The following is a 19,892-nucleotide window of genomic DNA, read 5'->3' as shown; positions in this document are numbered from 1 at the left end:
GGAACGGCGTACCCAAAATTGGGAACGATTTCACCGACGCCTTTCAGGGGCTCTTTTCATTAACAAGCATCACGTCCAACGCCGCAAATTATTGTTAACGCAACAATCATCAGATGACCTTTCCGGCAAGACCGTCGCATGTTTCGCCCGGTCTTCTGCGCTTTTATTCCCGTCGATCTCGCAGCGGGCACGCCCCCCTCTGCAGGATTACGTAATTCACAACGCTCAGCGATGTTCAACAAGGTCTTCCATGCCTATATCCAACGTCCGCGCCGAGGGTGGAGACATGTCAAGCACCTGTCTGTTTATCACCGATAGTTGACGAGCACAAGTAAGTATCCAAAAATGGGAACGCTGAAATGTTTCACTCTCAAAACACCTAGTCCCAATATAAATCTACTTTTTTCCTTTCTTAATGAGTGTAAGTGGCAAAAGGCCTGGTAGGATGGGCACGAGAAATGATCAAAATTAGCATGAAAATTATAAATAAGGCACATAGGGCGACCTGCATAAAAGAAATTCCCCCAAAACGATCGTACCCCCAAAATACCGAAGGCAAAAACCACGCTCATGACGCTCTTCGCTTGCATTTGTCATCAAAACCACGCTCATGAGGAAATAGTTCACTTTTAACATGGGGTTTTGAGCTGGAATAGCAGTTTTGTAGCTTGAGCTGAGACTAGCACAAATCAGGAGCTTTTACGGCTCAACGATCACCCTAGACGAAGATATTCCATTTCTCGTTCCGAAAAGAGTGCCTTGTAGAGGAATGCGTGCCTTGCACAGGAATGCAGCCACGTCATCGTCAGCCAATCAGCGTGCGGCTTACAGCCAATGCAGTATGCGTAGGTTTGAGCTACGCAATATGATTGGTCAATGCGTAATAAGCTTCCGCGTCAAACATTATTTTACATAGAATATAGTTCGTCCTATATTGAAATATAGAAAATAATTGTTTTTACAAAAAGGTTTTATTTTATTTCATGATTATTTTGAGCATAAAAAATCATCAATCAATAGCAAAATACTGATTTCAGGAAAGTGAACTGTTTCCTTTAAAGGAAAAGGGCCACCTTTAACATGGGGATTGAAACTGAGATAGCCATCTTGTAGCCCGTGTCCGAAAACCTGTCTGTCTACCTCCTTACGGCCGATTTCGGCCTCCATTCGTAGTTATCGGCAATTTTAAAAGAAAATATGCCAGGAATGCGTTCTTATCCCAGGAATGCGTTCTTATCCGACAATACAGCCACCCGCGGCGAGGCTTTGGTTTTTAACCAATCAGCTTGCAGCAGTACTGATCAGGCACGGATCCCTGTACTAGCGAGCAGACCACGAGCAGTTGCGTTATTTTTCGTTGTCTGTTCTGGCAATCGGCCGGCGGATGAACATCCGCAATCGAATCTTGAAATCCGTCGCGCTGATTGGTGATGAGTTTCATGAGCTACTTTCATGTGGTCTATGAAAGTAAACCTATGCTATGCCCTGAACAGATGACATCTCGTTTGGTAGCCAATTGCGGGTGCAGTTATTTTTTTACATCTTAGTTTTTGTTTACGCGTTTTTAGACGTTTCTCGGCGCACTGTTGTTGAAGTTATACAGGCCTATTTTACAGCTATTTTTGATTCACAAAACTGTTGCAATTTTTAGAACTTTTTTTTTGCATATTGACATTTTGATGGAATTGGAATGCATTAACAGATTTTTATTCTTAAATCTTGAATGCCAATATAATAACAATGTGAATAGAGCCACGCTCATAGCGAAATATTACGAATCAATGATAATAACAGTAACCGGCAGAAAATATGTAGTTACCGCGATTGTATAAGATAATACTATATGTTCCGCGTGAAATTGACAGGAGATACCACAAGAATAATAGCCTGAAATGATATTGAAATAACTGAAAGCTCATAATACCCGCCTAGCACTGCTAACGCTGACCATTTTCTTTGAACATTAAATGCTTATCATACCATAACATCTGAAGATAATGAACTTGAACCTCGAAAAGCGAGTTGTCCAGTTTCAGTCTCAGTTTGTGCGGTACTGGGATACATTCATTATCAGTGAATCAAATAAAAGTTGGCCGGGGCATCATGCTGTGATTATATGAGCCAGTTAATATGCATAAAATCTAGTTATTGGCCAAACGTAACGGCCACGGACCGTAGGTTGACAACCCCGAAATTTAGCGAAATGAAGTATAGGTTCAAGCAGTTTAAATAATGCTGGTGCGTGGAGTTGAATAGTGATGTAAATGTGGCCACAGTCTACAAACACGATAACAAATATCGATTGCGCTTCGCTCAACCAGAGCCATGCTCGTTCTTGCTCATGAAGCAGTGCACCCCTATAAAATGAAAAGTCTGAACGAATGCATTCAGGTTCCTACCTCTGAATCACCTTATATTGAGATCCGTTTCTTAACAGGAACACAAACGCGGCCCGTCAATTCGTCAGTACTAAGGCAACAGCGTCTGACAAGTGACAACGCATCAAATGGCCAACTTCTGACACTATCTACCAATACGGTAACGGCAATAAAATTGCATTGCAAAATGCAAATAAAATTGCACGATTTCCAAGCGCAGCTTGAAACCAAATCCGACCAGCTAGTGTCATTTTCACAACCAAGTGCGACCAGTTAGTGTCTCGAGACACATTCCAACCATTCCAACTGCATAGGTACCGCAGTAACCCATTAGGGGCGAAAGGAAACACATGACCTGTGTACGACCAGCGTTCTGTCAGCGTACGACGCATAAAGCAAACTGCTAAAACAACTGCGGTCCCGAACAACACAACACAGAGCTTCGAAACGAATGGTTTACAAAAGTCTACGACTGACGACATCGAAACAGTACGTTCATCGGGACTAGTCACATGACTCGCTCAACCCAGCTGGGTTATGGGTACTAATTGCGCTTCAAATTGACCTCTGGCAGTGCCATTTACTTACGCTAGTTTGATGCATAAAACTGTACATTGAAACTCAAGCAGCAGCACATAGGTCTCCATCAAGGTGGTTATATACAACAGAGCACCTCGCTAAAACGAGCGCGAGCCGCACTGTCACACTGACAGTTAACACTGAGCCGCGAGTCGTGACAGTTGCACTGCGTCATATGCACGCAGATGTCGCACTCACGGCACCGTTGCTGGCACTGCGCTGCGGGTGGACACGCGCGGTGCAGTAGCTCCACGGTGTGCGGCTCACCGGAGGGATTACCAGTCTCCGACCGGACAGTCCAGGCGGGAAATGCGGTGTCTTCAATCATGACCGCCGTCCCCGTCTCCGCGGAGTGCCGCACGGCGGCGACGCGGCGGCGTCGGATATTGAGCTGGTGGACACTTGGACTCCTGCCAGAGCTACCAGCAGCCAGCTTCAGCCCTTCAGCATCCTGTCATCAGCAAACTCCAGCAGAGCTCCAATGCAGCTGGGAAAATAAAATGTATGCTGTTAAGATATATCATGCAAAACATTTCCTTGCACAGGATTCTCTTGTGCAGTTCAGCAAAATATTCTGTGATATCCATGGCCATGACAAGAGGACTTGATGCCATTGTAAAAAAATATAGGTTCATTGGTTCTCATTTACCCACATCGAGATTCTATAGGTACCATTCATTTGTATATCATGAAGTATGTTAACTACACAATATTTATGCAATAGACTGACATGAAATATGTAGGAATGGCAAGAGAGATGGGTAAATAAGCCAAATAGGTTGCAGGATTTATTGGCACCAAACAGGTCAGAAAGTAGTTCAAACAATCTTACAAACTACACCAGAGCAAGTCTTTGAATTAGGTACAAAATTATGCCACAGAAATAAAAACAATGCAGTTTTGCAGAGCATTTCCCAAAAGATAATTGTGATTCAGCCTTGCTTCCATTCTGAGATTGAATAAATACAAATTATGAGGTGAAAGTTACTAAAAAGCAGCTTCAATCCATCTTTGCCTGATTTAAAACTCAAGGCAACATCTCATAGCTTTGACAGCATGAAATTTCATTATTGAGGTTTGATTGTAATTTCATTATTACAATAGATAAGACTGTTAATGCTACCTGAGCTCTTTACGACGGATCCACCGGGCAATCCTAGTGCCTTCAATGATCCCCAAATATCAGGTATCAGGCATCAGGTTACAATTTCCATTATCTTGTCACAAACAGTGCATTTTAATATGGATAACTAACACCAAATCAGCCAACCTTGTATCTTTATCTGGTGAAACTCAAGAAACCAATAAAGCAAACAATTTCTGAGCAAAACATTTAGGTATTTGACAAGCTCAAGCACCAGCCACTGGAGCGGTATCAGGTATGATGGGGTCTCGTAACTTGAACGTTCAGTCTGTAAGAGCATGCCTGACTTGACTTAACAGTTTTGAGGCATCACAAAGACCTTTTGCTTTGCAGCAGCTCCTCCTATTCTTTTTTAACATAAACTTAAACTATCATTACCATGCCATGATGATGAGGTGGCTGGTTTCGGGAGCATGAAAAGTAGCAGTCCTTCTTTCATTCTATTTCCTTGTTTTCACATGCTGCACAAAAAGTTTTTTCTTCCACGTTCCTTCTGTCATTATAAAAAATAATAGGTATCATAATTGTTTCACTTCTTCTTTATATTCCAAGTATTGCCGCTGCAATTCATCACATCTCCCGTTAGTAAACCATTGCCCTATGGCCGCTAAAGTAAATAAGTGGAATGCGCCAGAAATTGTCAAAATCGCGCCAAAATAGCAAACTAAGATGAGAAAAAATAACCGCACCCCCAATTGCTAAAATGCATTATTATCTTACGCAAGGCAGTATACCATATTTTATACCGTGGCTCTGATCCGAAATCAGGGCATTTTTGTTCGAACAAATACCTATAATAACGATGAAGAAGTGCGTGATCCGCGGAGCAAACGACCTACGTCGGGTCGGGACTGATATGCGTGTGACTGTGCACAAGTAAGTACCTAGGTAGGTACCTAAATTCTTATTTATTGCAATGGCTCTTCTATTACTTTTGTTTTCACAGAACTCTCCCCTGGATTAGCAAACCCTTTTGAACTGTTCAGGCTTTCACAGCTGAAATGCCAGACTGGATAAAAAGCAATTCTTCGTCCGCATTTCTTCGTCCGCAAATCTTCGTCGGCGCATTTATTCGTGTCGCATTACTTCGTCTCGCATTTCTTCGTAGGTGCAAAAATTCGTAGCGCATTTCTTCGTATCCGCATTTCTTCGTCGGCGCATTTCTTCGTCAAGCATTTTTTCGTCCGCGCATTTCTTCGTCTACGCAAATCTTCGTCCGCATTTCTTCGTCCACGCAAATCTTCGTCTGCGCAAATCTTCGTCCGCAAATCTTCGTCCCCGCAAATCTTCGTCCGCAAATCTTCGTCCGCATTTTTTCGTCCACGCATTTCTTCGTCTACGCAAATCTTCGTCCGCATTTCTTCGTCCACGCAAATTTTCGTCCCCGCAAATCTTCGTCCGCAAATCTTCGTCCGCAAATCTTCGTCCGCAAATCTTCGTCCGCAAATTTTCGTCCGCATTTTTCGTCCACGCATTTCTTCGTCCAACCAAATCTTCGTCCGCAAAACTTCGTCCGCAAACCTTTGTCTGCGCTATCTTCGTCTCCGCAAACATTCGTCCACAAATGTGGTTCAATAAAACCATGAAGAAATATCAGACAGTCAAGTGAATGACGAATTTAATGCAAGGAATGGATGATCGAAACTTTTGAAGACAGGTATAGATGAGGTCAGTCAGGTGAAGCTATTGTATTTGGGAGCCGACAATCGTAACATTCCTCATTTGTTTCCCGGACATTCTTTTTTTGTGGTCGTTGAATGACAATATAATCTCTTGTACCCTCGCCGGCATAGGCGGCGGAACGGGGAGGGCACCGGGGCACCGTTCCCCTCTTTAATTTTGGCCTTTTAACAGTAGCCCTATGGGCGTTGCATGGAAAGCATATTGGACCAAAAGTCGGCAGTGCCGTGCCCCCCCCCCCTTAATTGAAGATGTTCCGCCGCTACTGCCCGCCGGACCTATTTGTTTTCTACGGTACACGCCGGCCGAGGGGGCGGGTACGACCCCCCCCCCCCCATCGCCGTTTCGCCACTGGTGGAGCTAGCGCGTCGCGGAAAAAAACGAGCGTGTGCGCCGTTACAAGCCGCAGAGATTATTCCCCGATTTTAAGGCCTTCTAGGTCAGGGGTCGGCATACGGCCCGCGGGCCGGATCCGGCCAGGTGGGTGACGGTTGGATCCGGCCCGCGACCAGCTGACGTCCGGCCCGCGGCTGGTATCAGCGACTTACATCGTGTTCCGGCCCGCGGTTCCTTCATAAATCGACTCCGATATAAAAGTGACTCAAATGTGCTTTGGCACAACAGTTCTTGCTTCGCACACTTCATGAGTTTATAAACACCATCTGCGGGTGTTTTTGTCTAATTCTACTTCTAGACAAAACTTGCAACGGTAAGATTTAGTCAGCAGCTTTTGCGCGCAGCATCAACGACTGCTGCAGCTGCGTGCACTTGGCGGCTTCACGTGGTCTACTCGCTTAACCTTCCAGGCGGTGTGTGTGTGGGGGGGGGGGCGGGCCGGAGCACGATGTAAGTCGCTGATACCAGCCGCGGGCCGGACGTCAGATGGTCGCGGGCCGGATCCAACCGTCACCCACCTGGCCGGATCCGGCCCGCGGGCCGTATGCCGACCCCTGACCTAGAAGGCCTTAAAATCGGGTATTAATCTCTGCGGCTCGTAACGGCCCAGTAAACATGCCGACGTCGGCCCGACGTCGGCCGACGTCGGGGTGACGTCGGCAACTCGGCATCGACATGCCGACGTCGGCCCGACGTCGGTCCAACCTCGGCACGACGTCGGCTGGATGTCGGATATGCCCGCATGTTCCGACGTCCAGCCGAGGTCCAGCCGACGTCGGACCGACGTCGGACCGAGATCAATTGCTGAGGTCCAGCCGACGTCGGGCCGACGTCGGGGCGACGTCGGACCGACATCGGCCGCTGTTTTGACCGTTAAAATAATATAAAATACATGTTTCATGTTTCATAAAGAGCTTCTGTATTCAAAATATCCTCAGGAAACTCAAATCTTCCTCCACGCCGCAACCCCCTGATCCGGACTGGACGGGAAACTTTATCCCATTTGGGATTGCCCGTAAGCCGAGCTCGCCCGTAGCCGGGTGCGGTGAGTGCTTGGGGGCTGCTCGGCCTATCCTTTGGTCAGGCTCAGCCCCGGCAACTCACCAGGGCCGGGCCCAGTTCATATAGAAAGGCCAGTCGGCAAGTGTCACCTTGCCAAAGTGCCACTTATCAAAGGGACACTTTGGGAAACGTTGGTGCAGGTGTGTAAGAGTGGCTATACGAATCCATTGTGGGGTCGCCCTTTCTTTCCAATAAGCAGGCACGTACCCAGGATTTCGCCCAGGAGGGGGCCACCTGCTTCCGAAGGGGCCCTAAAGTCACTCGGGGGTCCTCAGGCCGCCCAGGTGACCAGGGGCCCCCATGCGACCAGGCCCCGGCTACCAGGGCCCCCTAGGCGACCAGGGGCCCAGGAAACCGGGGGCCCTCGGATGACTGCAGGGGCCCATCGGGTCATCAGGGGCCCCTCGGGTAACCAGGGGCACATAAATGAAACTTTGATATCATTTTTTCTTCCTAGTAAAAGACGTTTTATCCGGTGTTTGAAAAAATATATCGGGGCCTGAGGGGCCCCCTGAGGGGGCCATGGCCCCCGTGCCCCCCCCTTGGGTACGTCACTGCCAATAAGTGTCACGTAACAGCAATGGGACCAGGGACTCTATATGAACTGGACCCAGGGTGCTCGCCAAGAAGACCAATGTCTCCATCGGCCTATGATCCTTCCGGCTCTGAAATGGTCTTGTCAGACCGAAAGGGCATAACCCAACAAAACAAACCAAGTTCGTTAGCTGGCTGCGTGGTGTAGTGGTTAGCGCACTAGCCACGCGTTCGAATGACACGGGGTTCGAATCCCATCGCCGGCTGATGCTTTTGGCGTGTTGTCCCAGTAAATATGCCGACGTCGGCGACTGGGGGGCTCGAATTCCGCCGCCGGTTGATATTTTTTGCGCGTTGTCCCAATAAACATGCCGACGTCGGCCCCGTCGGTCCAACGACAAACGATCTCGTCAACCTCGGCAAACGATCTCGGCCCGACGTCGGCACGACGTCGGCTGAACTTCGGCTGGACGTCGGAACATGCGGGCATATCCGACGTCCGGCCGATGTCGGGCCGAGGTTGAACCGACGTTGGGCCGACGTCGGGCCGAGCCTCGGCCCGACGTCGGGCCGACGTCGGCATGTTTACTGGGGGCGCACACGCTCGTTTTTTCCGCGACACGCTAGCTCCACCAGTGGCGAAACGGCGATGGGGGGGGGGGGGGGTCGTACCCGCCCCCTCGGCCGGCGTGTACCGTAGAAAACAAATAGGTCCGGCGGGCAGTAGCGGCGGAACATCTTCAATTAAGGGGGGGGCACGGCACTGCCGACTTTTGGTCCAATATGCTTTCCATGCAACGCCCATAGGGCTACTGTTAAAAGGCCAAAATTAAAGAGGGGAACGGTGCCCCGGTGCCCTCCCCGTTCCGCCGCCTATGCCGGCGAGGGTACAAGAGGTTATATTGTTATTCAACGACCGCGAAAAAAAGAATGTCCGGGACACAAATGATATGGAATGTTACAATTGTCGGCTCCAAATACAATAGCTTCACCTGACTGACCTCATCTACCTGACTTCAAAAGTTTCGATCATCCATTCCATGCATCAAATTCGTCATTCACTTGACTGTCTGATATTTCTTCATGGTTTTATTGAACCACATTTGTGGACGAGTGTTTGCGGAGACGAAGATAGCGCAGACAAAGATTTGCGGACGAAGATTTGATTGGACGAAGAAATGCGTGGATGAAAAATGCGGACGAAAATTTGCGGACGAAGATTTGCGGACGAAGATTTGCGGACGAAGATTTGCGGACGAAGATTTGCGTGGACGAAGAAATGCGGACGAAGATTTGCGTAGACGAAGAAATGCGTGGACGAAAAAATGCGGACGAAGATTTGCGGACGAAGATTTGCGGAGACGAAGATTTGCGGACGAAGATTTGCGCAGACGAAGATTTGCGTGGACGAAGAAATGCGGACGAAGATTTGCGTAGACGAAGAAATGCGTGGACGAAAAAATGCTTGACGAAGAAATGCGCCGACGAAGAAATGCGGATACGAAGAAATGCGCTACGAATTTTTGCACCTACGAAGAAATGCGAGACGAAGTAATGCGACACGAATAAATGCGCCGACGAAGATTTGCGGACGAAGAAATGCGGACGAAATATTGCGCGACGAAGAAATGCCATACGAAGATTTGTCCGGTTACGCACATCACATCCAGCATAATTTTGCATGCGTCAAATTCAGCGCATGGTGGCAGCTGAATTTTTAGGCGCAGGGTGACCGCATGGCGCATAATGTTTATGCAAATGGCTGTCACCGAATTTTTTGACACGCTGTGGTCAATCTAGCAGCAGACTTGCCCTGCGGGCGCTGGCAGGTCTGAAGAGAGTCGGAACTTCCGGCCTGGGCCTTGTTTCACCTTAAGATTCTACAGTGTGCCACACAAATTGTGGTATTGGGTTTTCATGGGAACATTAACTAATTCAGACGCTCAGAAAGGGAAGAGCGTCTGACTCCGAGGCCCCGGAACGATCTGTCTGGTTGATATAGCCTTGGTCGGTAGATATGCACATGTGCTTTATGTAAAAGTGGCTTAATTTTGGTGCAAACAGGCACCCAACTTTCAGTGGAAATCATGCACTGGAATTTCAGCTCAAAATTGCTTGCTTCAAATTTTGGCGCATGAGGGGCTCACGGGCATCCGGCGTAGTGTATGGATGTTTTCCAGTCTGGCTGAAAGGCAGAACTCAGACACATTTATCCAGCCCTTCAAATCCCATTTCCTGGTTGTGGTAACACCTACCTTTCCATGGGGGTTTGGTTCATCTCTTGTCTACACAGTTTTCTTTCACTTATGTGCTGACAAGAAAAGGAAACTCACCAGAGCCCAGTTTCACCAAGTGCGGTAAACTCAATTTGGGGTAAACTACCAAACTACCCCACTACTTAACTACAAAAACTACCCCAAAATTAAGTTTACCGCACTTGGTGAAACTGGGCTCAGTGGAGCTATTCAGCTTAATACACAGAGTATGTGTTGCATGGACTAAGCATGTGTTGACCCTTTTTTACTTTTAGGTTCCCGCTAAAAAAAGAAGTACAGAGAAAAGTGGATGAGGGTGTGTGGCATGACCAATGAGCCAAGACCACATGACCACTTAAACTTAACAAGAAGTGCGCACCATGATAAGCACAGTCAAAAACGTTTGCGTCTAAAGAACAGTGCTGTGCCGGATCAGAATGTAAGTTATTTTTCAAAAGTGATGAAAATGCCTGCAAAGTTATCAAAAGACTTTGAATATTGTTTTTGTAACACTTCACTCTAAAGTTATTCCTAGTACCAGACATTACAGCTTTAGTGCAGAGTCTTTATTTGTGATATTTTTAGCCAAAAATTATTACTAGTACCGAGCCCTTACAGCTTTACAGCCCTAGTACCTTGCCCTTATTTTTTATATTTTTTTAGCCATTTCAACCTAACCGAATATCTGTATGTTTGTATGTTATTGTTTTGATCTGTATTTTATGCTACCTCCCTATAGGTAAGTTTTATTAAAACATGTGGTAACGGTGTGCTGATTTTTTACAGATTCCGTATACGCCTTGGGTTGCTGTCGCTGCTCGGTCACCCACAGATGAAAGTGATCAAGAAATGGACATCACTCAGGTAAGATTCAAGCGTCCTTTATTTTACACATAATACACTAAGCAGTAGCACCCTAACCGCAACATATGGGAATGCATTGCCTGGTGGGTGCCTACTGCCTACCTGTATGCCAAGTTTCAGCTAAATCGCCCCAGTAATTACAGAGTTATTGAAATGGGAACAAATTCGGCACCTCTTCTTTTTGCATTTTGCACGTGCAGTGGGGGTCACTCACATAGATCAAGAGCATCCGACCTTTGGTTGAAGGGGTGCAGCTACCCTACAAAATTTACCGCAAGACCGCCCAAGCGGCTGCTGAGATGAGCCTCTCAAAATCACTTCTTTTGCAACTTTTGACAAATAACACCCTTGACTTTTCACGTGGCACGTGCCACGACGGTCCCTGTAATGTATCAAGAGTAGTCAATTACGGGGTAGAGGGAATAGGGCTAGCCAACAAAAAAAAAGACCGCAGGCCAATCGGTCCAGCGGTTGCTGAGATATAAGCCTCTCAAAAGCGTTACAGGCCGGGCCGGGTCGGGCCGCTCATACTGAGCTTTTTCCGTGATATTGAAAAGACTTCGCTTCGCTCGCTCGCTCGTAATTAACAATTCATGGTTGACTACATGGATTAAGCTAAGTGATTGCGCTCTATTAGCACACTATCTAAGTAGCCCTTAATTGCTGCCGGTGCGTGGACTGTGAAAGTGAGCCGAGCTGTGACGCAAACCGTGCGCCTTTTTCAGGTGTGGGATCACTCGTGGAAGTTCACGGCGGATACGGAGCCGTGCATGCAGCTCTGGTTCGATCCTGCTCAGGGAAGCCCCAATGACGCCGTGGCGCGCATCTGGGCTGAGCGGGTGGTGGCGGCCGGTGCGCGGGCGCTGCCGCGTGGCTGGTGGCCGCGGCCCTGGCGGCAGCGGCCCGCTCCTGACCCGGTCGCCCTGTGCCGAGCACAGAGCGCCGACTGAGGTCAGTCTTGTGATCGAGCTTCCGCGCCGGAGGTGGAACAGGTGGAGCTGGCGGTCACCTGCGCGGGCTCGGCGGCCTGTAAGCCGTGCCGAGACGAACCGCGACACTCTTGCTAGATCTGCACCCCATTGTAATCTTCTGTAGTCGATATTCGGTAGGTACTCAATGCTCATTTTTCTGATATTAGACGAGTAGCGTGTTTTGATGTTACATTGGAGACTGCTGTCTCGGGTGGCCCGACAGTGTTCGATTGTGGTGTAATGTAGATACATAGACGGGATGCCGCGGCTCGGATTCGTAGCTGGACTACCATGTGCCTGTCGATTGAGATGCTTTGCCTGGCGATTGAGATGATTCGGGGCGCGGCCCCACACTGACGCCATGGTGCAATGAGTGACTGGCGACAACTAAGCAATTATGTACTTTTGTAGAACACATGTTTTCATGGATACGAGAGGCAGTCCTTTTTTCGCTAGCAGTCATTTGGTTCACGATACTTTCGATATCGACAAATATGTTCGGGCGGCCGGTCCGTCCACAGCTAATGCGTGCTTGCCCGCCGATGCCTAACGGAGCGCTGTGCTGTCTACGCTCACTGGTCACTGGCCCGAGAGCCGTTCGGTTGCTGCTGTTAAAACAGTTCTCACAAAAACACGCTGGCTGGCTGCCAGTTCTTCACCAATGAGAGGCCCAGTAGCATCAGCAGGTAGCATTGTTTAATATTACTATTCCATTTTGTTTACCCATATGTCCGACCTAGAGCCGACTGGTAAAAAGCGGCAACCGAGCAGCCCTCCGCAGCGCTGCAGATCATGTACGCTCGATTATACACAATATATGTGTCTTTCTTGCACACAGAGACATGACGTTTTGTAGAGCTTTTATATCGCTTGCGGCTGAAAGGAATATTGTACATTTTAGAGCTTTCATATACGCGAGAAAATATGGTGCAAAAAAACATTTATGAAGCCTGTTGAATTTTAAAGGTTGTTGGGGCATTTCACAGACTGTGTCGGTGGGCAGGGCAGCCCGGCCTCGGCCGCCGCCTCCTTCACTGGTATGTGGCAGGGACGGAAGCTTCGTATTGATATACCGGGGTGCAACTCAAGCAGCATATCACCTATCAAACAACCTTCGGTTATGAAGTGAATGAAAACTAAATATTATGTATAACTGTGATCTGCGCTGCGGTGTTTCCAAAGTGGAGGAAGTACGGGGAGCTGGACCCAGACTCGATGAGCCCTCTACTACGGATCTGGGTCTTCGCAGCTGATCGTCTGTGAATGAGAGATCATATGATACCAATGCATACCGAACGGATCAAAAACAGTGCCATTATATATTTGCAATTCTACAGCTTTACGTAAGCCCATCCTAGTGAATGCATTAATACGCGTTGATTTGACAACTGACATCCGGTTGAAGGCGTTTTTTTCGGCCAACAGCCGGCCAGCAGTTGTTGCAGGCCGGCCTCGTTGGGAAGCAGGTTCATTTTCCGACAGCCACTGCGTGCGGAAGCACTCTCTGATGGCGCGGACGGCGCGCGCCGGCTCCTGTTTCTGTAACGTGTAGAGGCGGGTGTCGAGCAGCTGGGCGCGTAGCGGGCGGTCCTCGAGCACGCGGAACGCGGCCGGCTGGCGCGGGTACAGGCGCTCCCTAAACAGGCCCGAGTGGTGGCAGAGTCGAGCGTCGCGGCGCGGCAGAGCGCGCGGCGCGGCCGCCGTCTGTTCCAGCTCGGCGTCGGCGCGCCCCTCGGCGAACAGCAGGTGCAGCTGACGGTCGGCCAGGCAGAAGCCGCTGATGCCAGGTGTGCTGACGTCGCCGGGCCGGCGCGGCCCGGCGCCCTCGGCCGCCGCCGGGCTGGGCGGCTCGTTGAGCTGCTGGATGAGCTGCAGCACGCCGCTGCGCTGCAGGCCGCGCTGCGAGACGACGGCCAGCAGGCGGCCGTAGGCGCAGCGCGCCGGCGCCGGCCGCGGCAGCAGGTCTAGCGGCACGGCCAGCGACACAGAGACGGACAGCTGCGCCGCCGACTGCAGCAGCTGCAGCGGCCCGAACGGCGGCGGACACGTGCCGCGCTCAATGTCGGCCGCCGGAGAGGCAGCCGGTCCGGCCGGCACCGCTGTCAGCGGCACCTCCACACTGAGCAGACGCACGCCGCGCGTCAGGGCAGAGACGTCCACCACCACCTGCCGCGCACACAGAGGGCCGACAGTGGTGACAGCGCGCGGCGGGTCAGACCTCACAGTGGGGATAGCGGCAGCGGGTCAGACACCCTTATAGAACAGCACGGGGCGGAGCCGACAAAAGAGGACGAGGAGACGGTCATACAGCCGACTGAGGTCCGGGCACCGACTGACTCAAAGTGCTGAACATGTCACACATTTCTAAATGGCTTCTGTAGGACGGAATAGTGTCTCTTCCTTCCAAGGCTTACTTGCAGAATAATATGGAAAGACACAATTTTACAAGTTGTGTTTTTATGACATAAGTTCTTTATAACATTTCAACACGCAAACATCATACCTTGACAATTGTTCACGATGAAGATCATGCAGGAACATTTCATATTTAGTCACCCTTGATTATTTTGTTGATAGTGATGCGAAAGGCAAATTACCAAAGTATATATTTGCAATTATTTGAGTTAATAATTTCAACTTTTTTGTGTTGAAAATTGACTTTTGAAACAATAAAGGCAAATGAATTATCAGTGTCTGGAAAGGTGCAATGCTGAAAGCTTCTTGTTACATTCTAATTTATATCTAAAGCTTTGTGATATCCAAACTCTCAGAAATAACCAAGGACGTAACCAAGGAGGGGGGAGGGGCACGGGAGCCATGCCGTCGTGCCCCTTCCCCCCTCGGTGATGGCGATTTTTTTTAAAAATAAAAACAGCTGTGACACACCCCCAAAATAGTGGGCCTAATCAGAGAAATTTTCCTTTTTTGGAGGGGGTACAACACTAGGCCACAACCTGTGACCCCCCCCCCCCCCTGAGCAAAATCCTGGCTACGTGCCTGTAAATAACAAAGCACATCCTATCCTTTGATGTTGGACGCAAGAGCCAAGTTGCTACGCGCCCTAACCCATAACAACAACAACATCCTATCCTTTGATGCCACTTACCAGCAGCTTTGCGCACTACCAAACAGCCACCTTTGGGCCTTTGTTGTTCTTGTTTTGGGCATTGTCAGTGGTAACTGGAAATAATCAGACATGATGGTCAGAGTAGGGAATGTGACTACAACAAAAATCATTTCATTCCTATAAAATAGACATGATTTAATAGAAGACCTTCTTCTTAAGAAAGTGTGTCATGGATACCAGCTAATCTGTATGGTATTTATCTCCAGTATTATCATATAGGTATAACAATTATCACCACCCGCCACCATTGAATGTAGGTTTTAGGTTGTAGGTTGTAGGTGGTAGGTTGGGTATCGGTAAAGCTGGTGTCACCGTCAGCGCTAACCGGTAAATGTGTAGATAAAAGGAATCTTAAAAACAATCTAACCTAACCTAACCTTACCTACTGACCTGCAACCTACCTACCCACAACCTACCAAACTAATATACGCTGACAGTGATGCCAGCTTTACCAATGCCGTACGTTGTAGGTTGTAGGTAGGTAAGGCTAGGTCAGGTAAGATTAAGTTTCATTATATATTTACTGAGAAGACGGCTGAATGCTCTTGAGACGTGGCTATACATTTACATTTTGTAAGTAATTTTCAGGTTTCAATGAATATTTCCTAGTGGAAAGTTTTGAAAACCATTCTAAATGATGACCTTTAGCATTCAATAGTACTTTAAAGCTAATTAACCACATCGCCAATGCTAGGTCACATTGCATGCCTACTTCCACCGGCAGCTCCATGGGATATGATAGGCAGGGGTAAATGGAATATTTTTTATTAATATTCTTGAAGAAAATTATAGGCATGAAAAGAAGATGATCTGCCTTTGAGATTGATATGTGATGCCTACTTTGGAGGAACATAATCATAATAATTACACAATCATAAAAAATGCAATGTAACCAAACAGCCGCTTATGCCGCAAAATGAGAATCAAGCCAATCACTGAGGACAAACAATTTCAAACCACCAAAACTATATTCTTGCTATTCACCAATAATCCTAAAATAGCGTTCCATGGCCATTATATCCATCTTTCACCCTTACCTTCGACAGATAACTAGCGCCACGGGCAGACACACGGGGCGACAAGTTGTTTACAACCGCTACAGTCCGACGAGTCTATCCTCCTCAAGGCTGATTGGCTTGAGTGTGACGTCATTGCTATGACATCATACAGTAGCTGCGGTAGAGAGTATAAACATAGTACCAATATGTTAAATAGTTTGAAATACTTTTTAGCGAATTATGCACTTCTGGCACCGGTTTTGAAAAGAAAATGGAAAATAATAATGTCAAAATAAAAACCAACGATATCTTCATATTTCAAGAAGGTGGCACTTTTCCTTTAAAAGCAACGCTAAACAGCTAGCATCCAAATAAAATATGTCTTTCAGGGTTGATAAAATACAGCTGAATAATTTTAAACCACTTAAACTGAGTTTATAACAGTAGTTCGGTAAATTCACTCGCGTTCCACGCGGTCGTCCGCCCCGACACCAAAAGTCAACAATATTACCTCGGGACCGTACGCGTCTTCGCTTGCATTTGTCAGGATCTGGTGTCGATAGTATGAAAGTTCATAACCAGGCGAAAATTATTATAGTTGACCTCAAACTAAAAAATGCTTCATTTTCCTTAAAATTGCATGCTAAATGTCGTATAACCCATATTTCCACCATTCTGTCATTTTTAAAAAATCATTAAAAATATCATTCCACGGTCAATTTCCTTGTTCCACGGTCAGATTAAAGATAACTTTATGGAGATTTAGTAGAGACGTTAATTAGCATGCACTTTTTCGAGACGTGATGCACTAATGAGTTTTAGTGCGCGAACGGCCGAAAAATTGCCTTCCGTAGTCATAAATGGGAACGCTCGTTCCCATATTTGGGAACTCCGTTCCCAAAAATGGGAACGTTCCTATATTTGGGTACTCATGACCATAGTTCCGCCTACTGATGTCTCCCGATGCTACGTAATATCGCGGGCAGTGAGCATGCTGATAATTTATTACGTCTGGTCCTTGATTCAGCCGATTCAACTGAAGGTATATATTCGGGTCTATTGCCGTGTTTGAGTGATGGTCCGGTCGTCACAAAAATAAATAAAATAACTAATCGAGGCAGAAAGCGTAAAAGGGCCCGCCTCCTTATGCCGGGATCCTCTGTCAGGTAGTGACAACTCATAACCTGCATTATATGAAATAGTGAAAACCATGAGCATAAATTAGATAATTTTATAGGCGCTAAATCTTCCATTAGGTCGGGTTAGCAGAGGTAATAAAAAATCAACTTTTCAGCTCTTAAAGGGACACTCCCACCTTAACATTAGTTTTGAGTTGAGATAGCCAAATTGGTGGCCATGGCCTGCAAATACCGGTTTGGGCACTCACAACATCGACAAATGCTTTAATTCGGAGATATGGAATTTCAAACTTGCAGTTTTCGGATTCTAAGGGGCTAATGCATTGGTATGCCCCCTTAGAATTTGTGACGTCAGCGGAGATCTAACGATTTTTAAATCTTTTACTAAAACGTTTGGTAGCACGCGGTGGTATATACTGCTTTGCGCGCAACAAATGCCGCACTTTCAAATAAAGTCGCTAGGAACAGCGGAGATCCCAAAAAGTAAACAAAAGTAAAAGCCTAATATCTTGAAAACCAGTGAATATTTTTCGATGAAATTTGGTAGATATTCGTTTTCGCTCTTTCTGAACCAAGGGACATCACTTTCGTGCCAATTCATTAACTTTTTTGAAGGTGGGAGGGTCCCTTTAAACGTTTTTGGAGAAAATATCTAAGTTCATAGACGAACTGATCTACAAAGTCGTGGAAGACATATGAGCTGTTAAAAACTCTTTCGCTATAGGTTATGTCCTCAGATTTGACCTAAGGTCAACGGTTTGGCCTTCAGAGACCAGACGTAAAATAGACGTTTCAAAGAAAACGTTTTCCGCAATTACTTTTGACACAAGGATTTCAAACGCCGGTTTCCCCAGCGTTGTACGTACAGCGTTGTATTTCTCTTGTTGAGATGCGTCGAATTTATTATAATATGAACCGGAAAAGTCAACTTTAAAATCTTTCCTTCATCATTGGGTCAAAAAGCTATGACCTGACCCCGAAAGGTCATCTTGCGTATCGATGATCTATCTTTATTGCTAAGCTGAATAAATTCGAGGTGTTTTCATCGCTCTATGGTGTCGTTATCGAATTATTTTACAAAAATGCTGGTGACCGTTCATGACCTGCATTGACCTCTGTGTCTGTGGTGTAAGGTAGGGTCACTGTTTCAATATTCACATTACCTATTCAGTTTGCAGCATTTTAAACGATGATAGGAGAGAGTGCAGCTTGACTTTCGTCCGAATGAGGCACAGTGACAGGCTATAGAGAATGGGCACATTAGCGTTAGAAGCATAGAACTCGCGGCCGGCCGGCTGCCGCCGCCTCCTCAGCTCCGGACCTGACCACTGCTGACCGACCTTGGCCTTGGACCCATCCACGTCCGGCTGACAGCCGCATCACGTCGACGGCAGTCCCCGTGGCGAGCTCATTATGTGGGAATGTGACCCTGACTGGCTGGCGATATTGTAATTTCGCTCCGATTGTCTCGTGCTGACCGGCGCGGTCCGTTTCAGACCGGAGAGGGCACCCCCAGTGTGACCGGCTACCTCGAGGTGCAAATTGTCGGCGGAAAGCTGCTCCACTCCAAGAAGGTGGGTGTGGGTTCTCATCTACAGAGTGCAGACTTTCTGCAAGTCCGGTCATTATACTCGTAGCTGTGTGATAATTTTTTTCCCTAACTACGCTGTTCTGAATAAGAACCGTTTATAATGACGGCTATCAATGCGGCGGGACATTTTTCTGCCCCGTGGAAAGTTAGAGCGTTAATACATAAGCATCCAGTCTGAAACGATATGTTACCATCGCACTTCTACGACTATTAATACCGCGATAAATAAATATAAATACCGGATATAAATACCGCGGGGGATCCAAACACTAATTAACGATTAGTTTCAGGATACTAAATCATCCACCCAATCGTCGCTCGCCGTTTTACGGTATAGTTTCAGTTCACCAACCTTCATTTAGCCCCTGTCACGATTGCTGCTCATTAGACGGGCCTGTGTTTACGGTGGCGTCTCTGACTGCCCGATGACTTCACCCCGCCCGTCATCCGAGCTCGTCCGGGGTAAACCTCAGCGGTGTGCTATTTCAGAACGGTGATGGGTACGTGGACACGCCCCAGAAGATGCAGCGCATCATAGACGGAGTGCGCGCTGCACTCGCTCAGTGAGCGCCTCTCTGCTGCTGAACCGGTGAGTACCCCCCTCCCCAGCTCCACCCTCCACATCCCCCTCATTAGGCCGAGTGGGCGCCTCATGTAGCCGAGCGGGTAGAGGAGTCGGCTCCCGCCCCTCCTCCCCGCACGGCTCGTGCCCCCCCCCCCCCGACCCCCATCTCCGCTGCCGCCCCGGTCAGCTGTGATCGTACCCCCTCCCCCTCTGCCCGCTATGTACCTACTAGACATGTGACGAATGACGAACGACGAACATGATGGGAATGACGAACATGGTTGTTGTATACGACTTTCGTGTGTGGTGACAACCGACCGGCGCGATAAATAATGCAATGCGGACACCGCAGCAGCATATGTGTGCCTGCATCGTTCCCGATCGTGGCTCTGGGCTGTACCCAGTATGAACGAATTCTACCAAATTTGTCACCGAATAGTACTCGACATTTTCCCAGGTGCTGTCCGACTCTCCGTGATGCCGCCGCCATGATGACGTGCGCCGCGGAAAGCTCTGCTGGCGGCGTGCCGAGGCCGAGCGGGGGCGTCACGCTGGGTCGGAGGGCGGCCGGTCGGCGGCAGTGGGCGCCACACCCTCCTCCCTCGCACC

The 19,892-nt window shown here is 48.0% G+C and overlaps 1 protein-coding gene and 2 long non-coding RNA genes across 3 annotated transcripts; 1 reads left to right on the top strand and 2 right to left on the bottom strand.

The window, feature by feature from the left end:
* Positions 1-2,398: 2,398 nt before the first annotated feature.
* LOC122388812 lies at positions 2,399-4,783 on the bottom strand. The gene is made up of 2 exons (XR_006257869.1): positions 4,480-4,783; positions 2,399-3,444 (listed from the first exon to the last, which is right to left on the bottom strand). It is a non-coding gene; the product is annotated as an uncharacterized LOC122388812 (long non-coding RNA).
* A 23-nt stretch (positions 4,784-4,806) lies between these two features.
* LOC122388811 lies at positions 4,807-12,709 on the top strand. The gene is made up of 4 exons (XR_006257868.1): positions 4,807-4,977; positions 10,304-10,467; positions 10,815-10,892; positions 11,618-12,709. It is a non-coding gene; the product is annotated as an uncharacterized LOC122388811 (long non-coding RNA).
* A 172-nt stretch (positions 12,710-12,881) lies between these two features.
* LOC122388837 lies at positions 12,882-15,720 on the bottom strand. Its single transcript, XM_043380291.1, has 3 exons — positions 15,703-15,720; positions 14,970-14,984; positions 12,882-14,029 (listed from the first exon to the last, which is right to left on the bottom strand). The coding sequence occupies exons 1-3, from the start codon at positions 15,718-15,720 to the stop codon at positions 13,091-13,093; spliced, it is 972 nt and encodes a 323-aa protein (XP_043236226.1). The 3' UTR covers positions 12,882-13,090.
* Positions 15,721-19,892: the final 4,172 nt, after the last annotated feature.

This window comes from Amphibalanus amphitrite, unplaced genomic scaffold (assembly GCF_019059575.1).
Source record: "Amphibalanus amphitrite isolate SeventyFive unplaced genomic scaffold, NRLGWU_Aamphi_draft 000336F_arrow, whole genome shotgun sequence".
Taxonomy (NCBI): domain Eukaryota; kingdom Metazoa; phylum Arthropoda; class Thecostraca; order Balanomorpha; family Balanidae; genus Amphibalanus; species Amphibalanus amphitrite.
The sequence above is the reverse complement of the archived record's forward strand: the minus strand, read 5'-3'. Positions and strand labels throughout refer to the sequence as shown.